Source organism: Pygocentrus nattereri, chromosome 2, assembly GCF_015220715.1.
Source record: "Pygocentrus nattereri isolate fPygNat1 chromosome 2, fPygNat1.pri, whole genome shotgun sequence".
NCBI lineage: Eukaryota > Metazoa > Chordata > Actinopteri > Characiformes > Serrasalmidae > Pygocentrus > Pygocentrus nattereri.
This window is the reverse complement of record NC_051212.1, coordinates 4249966-4254965: the sequence shown is the minus strand read 5'-3', so window position 1 is coordinate 4254965 and position 5000 is coordinate 4249966. Positions and strand designations below refer to the sequence as shown.

Here is a 5000-nt window from a genome sequence, read left to right as displayed (position 1 = left end):
TTCACAGCACTGAGAAATCTGAAAGAAATCAGAGTAAGAGTTCACAGCACTGAGAAATCTGAAAGAAATCAGAGTAAGAGTTCACAGCGCTGAGAGATCTGAAAGAAATCAGAGTAAGAGTTCACAGCGCTGAGAAATCTGAAAGAAATCAGAGTAAGAGTTCACAGGACTGAGAAATCTGAAAGAAATCAGAGTAAGAGTTCACAGGACTGAGAAATCTGAAAGAAATCAGAGTAAGAGTTCACAGCACTGAGAAATCTGAAAGAAATCAGAGTAAGAGCTCACAGCGCTGAGAAACCTGAAAGAAATCAGAGTAAGAGCTCACAGCACTGAGAAATCTGAAAGAAATCAGAGTAAGAGTTCACAGCGCTGAGAAATCTGAAAGAAATCAGAGTAAGAGTTCACAGCCCTGAGAAATCTGAAAGAAATCAGAGTAAGAGTTCACAGCCCTGAGAAATCTGAAAGAAATCAGAGTAAGAGTTCACAGCGCTGAGAGATCTGAAAGAAATCAGAGTAAGAGTTCACAGGACTGAGAAATCTGAAAGAAATCAGAGTAAGAGTTCACAGCACTGAGAAATCTGAAAGAAATCAGAGTAAGAGCTCACAGCGCTGAGAAATCTGAAAGAAATCAGAGTAAGAGTTCACAGCACTGAGAAATCTGAAAGAAATCAGAGTAAGAGTTCACAGCGCTGAGAAATCTGAAAGAAATCAGAGTAAGAGCTCACAGCACTGAGAAATCTGAAAGAAATCAGAGTAAGAGTTCACAGCACTGAGAAATCTGAAAGAAATCAGAGTAAGAGTTCACAGCGCTGAGAAATCTGAAAGAAATCAGAGTAAGAGTTCACAGCGCTGAGAAATCTGAAAGAAATCAGAGTAAGAGTTCACAGCACTGAGAAATCTGAAAGAAATCAGAGTAAGAGCTCACAGCGCTGAGAAATCTGAAAGAAATCAGAGTAAGAGTTCACAGCGCTGAGAAATCTGAAAGAAATCAGAGTAAGAGTTCACAGCCCTGAGAAATCTGAAAGAAATCAGAGTAAGAGTTCACAGCCCTGAGAAATCTGAAAGAAATCAGAGTAAGAGCTCACAGGACTGAGAAATCTGAAAGAAATCAGAGTAAGAGTTCACAGCACTGAGAAATCTGAAAGAAATCAGAGTAAGAGCTCACAGGACTGAGAAATCTGAAAGAAATCAGAGTAAGAGTTCACAGCACTGAGAAATCTGAAAGAAATCAGAGTAAGAGCTCACAGCCCTGAGAAATCTGAAAGAAATCAGTGTAAGAGCTCACAGGACTGAGAAATCTGAAAGAAATCAGAGTAAGAGCTCACAGGACTGAGAAATCTGAAAGAAATCAGAGTAAGAGTTCACAGCGCTGAGAAATCTGAAAGAAATCAGAGTAAGAGCTCACAGGACTGAGAAATCTGAAAGAAATCAGAGTAAGAGCTCACAGCCCTGAGAAATCTGAAAGAAATCAGAGTAAGAGCTCACAGGACTGAGAAATCTGAAAGAAATCAGAGTAAGAGCTCACAGCCCTGAGAAATCTGAAAGAAATCAGAGTAAGAGCTCACAGGACTGAGAAATCTGAAAGAAATCAGAGTAAGAGTTCACAGCACTGAGAAATCTGAAAGAAATCAGAGTAAGAGTTCACAGCCCTGAGAAATCAGAAAGAAATCAGAGTAAGAGTTCACAGCACTGAGAAATCTGAAAGAAATCAGAGTAAGAGCTCACAGCGCTGAAAAATCTGAAAGAAATCAGAGTAAGAGTTCACAGCCCTGAGAAATCAGAAAGAAATCAGAGTAAGAGCTCACAGGACTGAGAAATCTGAAAGAAATCAGAGTAAGAGTTCACAGCGCTGAGAAACCTGAAAGAAATCAGAGTAAGAGCTCACAGCACTGAGAAATCTGAAAGAAATCAGAGTAAGAGTTCACAGCGCTGAGAAATCTGAAAGAAATCAGAGTAAGAGTTCACAGCCCTGAGAAATCTGAAAGAAATCAGAGTAAGAGTTCACAGCGCTGAGAGATCTGAAAGAAATCAGAGTAAGAGTTCACAGGACTGAGAAATCTGAAAGAAATCAGAGTAAGAGTTCACAGCACTGAGAAATCTGAAAGAAATCAGAGTAAGAGCTCACAGCGCTGAGAAATCTGAAAGAAATCAGAGTAAGAGTTCACAGCGCTGAGAAATCTGAATGAAATCAGAGTAAGAGCTCACAGCCCTGAGAAATCTGAAAGAAATCAGAGTAAGAGTTCACAGCGCTGAGAAATCTGAAAGAAATCAGAGTAAGAGCTCACAGCCCTGAGAAATCTGAAAGAAATCAGATTAAGAGTTCACAGCACTGAGAAATCTGAAAGAAATCAGAGTAAGAGTTCACAGCACTGAGAAATCTGAAAGAAATCAGAGTAAGAGCTCACAGCCCTGAGAAATCTGAAAGAAATCAGAGTAAGAGTTCACAGCGCTGAGAAATCTGAAAGAAATCAGAGTAAGAGTTCACAGCCCTGAGAAATCTGAAAGAAATCAGAGTAAGAGTTCACAGGACTGAGAAATCTGAAAGAAATCAGAGTAAGAGTTCACAGCGCTGAGAAATCTGAAAGAAATCAGAGTAAGAGTTCACAGCGCTGAGAAATCTGAAAGAAATCAGAGTAAGAGTTCACAGCCCTGAGAAATCAGAAAGAAATCAGAGTAAGAGTTCACAGCACTGAGAAATCTGAAAGAAATCAGAGTAAGAGCTCACAGCGCTGAGAAATCTGAAAGAAATCAGAGTAAGAGTTCACAGCACTGAGAAATCTGAAAGAAATCAGAGTAAGAGTTCACAGCGCTGAGAAATCTGAAAGAAATCAGAGTAAGAGTTCACAGCGCTGAGAAATCTGAAAGAAATCAGAGTAAGAGTTCACAGCCCTGAGAAATCTGAAAGAAATCAGAGTAAGAGCTCACAGCGCTGAGAAATCTGAAAGAAATCAGAGTAAGAGCTCACAGCGCTGAGAAACCTGAAAGAAATCAGAGTAAGAGTTCACAGCCCTGAGAAATCTGAAAGAAATCAGAGTAAGAGCTCACAGGACTGAGAAATCTGAAAGAAATCAGAGTAAGAGTTCACAGCACTGAGAAATCTGAAATAAATCAGAGTAAGAGTTCACAGCACTGAGAAATCTGAAAGAAATCAGAGGAAGAGTTCACAGCGCTGAGAGATCTGAAAGAAATCAGAGTAAGAGCTCACAGCACTGAGAAATCTGAAAGAAATCAGAGTAAGAGTTCACAACACTGAGGAATCTGATTATGGAGCTAAAATCCAGCCTCTTTATCTGATTTCTTAATCGGATTTCCAGATTGAAGTATGATGTTTACATAACTATTTGAATAATCAGTGAACTGAAGAAATCAGATGTAAACGCACTCTATGTGTCAAAAAATTAGCCAAGAGTAGTTGTTTCGTGAAGGGAATGGTTTTATTTAGAACCATTTCATGTTTAAATGGTTCTTTGCGTAATGACATGGTTCTTCAGATTAATGGACGATGTGTTGTAGATGTTTCTATATAGGATCTTTTTGAAAACGGTTCACTATAGCACATGATTGACATTGTAACAATAGAAGAACCCTTTTTTGTTACTATATACACCCTTTTTAAAAAAAATTAAACACTGTCCACTCACTGTCCACTCTATCAGACACTCCTACATTGTCTGTCCACCTTGTAGATGTAAAGTCAGAGACGACAATTCATCTTCACAGTTTGTGTTGGTCGTCCTCTAGTCTTTCATCAGTGGTCACAGGACGCTGTTGGCTGGATATTCCTGGTTGGTGGAGACACTGAGGTGTTTAAACACTCCAGCAGCACTGCTGTGTCTGATCCACTCAGACCAGCGCAACACACACTAACACACCACCACCACGTCAGTGTTACCGCGGTGCTGAGAATGACCCACCACCCAAACAGTAACTGCTCTGTGAGGGTCCATGGGGGTCCTGACCACTGAAGAACAGGGTAACAGAGTATCAGAGAAACAGATGGACTACAGTCTGTACCTATAGAACTACAGAGAGCAGCTATACAGTAAGTGGAGCTGATAAGGTGGACAGTGAGTGTTGAAATAAGGGGGTATTTTTAATGAAGCGGCCGGTCAGTGTATGGTCAGTGTATTTCACAGTGCGCACAGATGTATATCTGGCCGACTGTGTGTTTTTCAGCTCTGGTCACCTCCCTGCTGCTGTGTCCTGTGTCCGGTCTGCTGCTGTCCTCATCTCTGGATGGGACGCTGCGCTCCTGGAACCTCCACACAGGTGATCAGGTGCAGGCTGTGTCCGTCCCCACCGGAGCTGACCCTCCATTGACCATGGGTGGTCCCAGTTGTTCTGGCTCCTTCTTCTCATTCTCCCGAACTGGCTTGGACTTCTGGACCTTCAGTAAGCTCTATGAGCTCCACTGCAGGCTGGGAGACATGTCCCGACCTGTCCGTCAAATACTGGCCCCACCCACTCAGCCACCATACCCTGTGCGCATATTGTGTGTCCATGGCGATAGTGACGTGACCCTGATCGCAGCAGAGAAGGGGGCGGTGCTTACGGCCTTCAGAGCCAATGGCAGAGTGAGATGTGCTGATTACTGTCTATCTAAAGAAGTTTTATTGGTTCTGACCGAAGAGGGGGCGGTGACCAGAGCCAGTACGCTGACCAATCCGGTGACTCTGCTGGATGAGCAGCGAGCTGACTGGCCGAGTGCAAAGCAGCAGGTGGAGGCGGGGCCGGCCTGCTGTATGGCTCTGTACAGTAGCATAACAGACCCAGAGAGGGCGCTAGAGGAGTGGAGGTCACTGCAGCAGCAAAAAGGACTCAAAATGAGGAGGAGGAAACTGCAGGAAGATGACAAGAACAGGTGTGGCAGGATGTATACTTGAAGGGGAATTCCACCCATTTTTTTAGAATTTGTGCATAATTAATGTGGAATTAGGTGAAATGGTTGGTTGTAGAGACTCAGATGTCTTTATAGTGGTGGTGATGGGAACCAGGGGTCA

General features: G+C 42.6%; 1 protein-coding gene across 1 annotated transcript in view; it reads left to right on the top strand.

Moving 5' to 3' along the window:
• The window catches only part of wdr97 (WD repeat domain 97), a 46638-nt gene that overhangs the window by 6181 nt on the left and 35457 nt on the right, over nt 1-5000 (top strand). The window contains exon 5 of the mRNA XM_037534602.1: nt 4177-4861. Coding sequence (XP_037390499.1) covers nt 4177-4861 — 685 coding nt within the window. The remainder of the gene's footprint in view (nt 1-4176; nt 4862-5000) is intronic.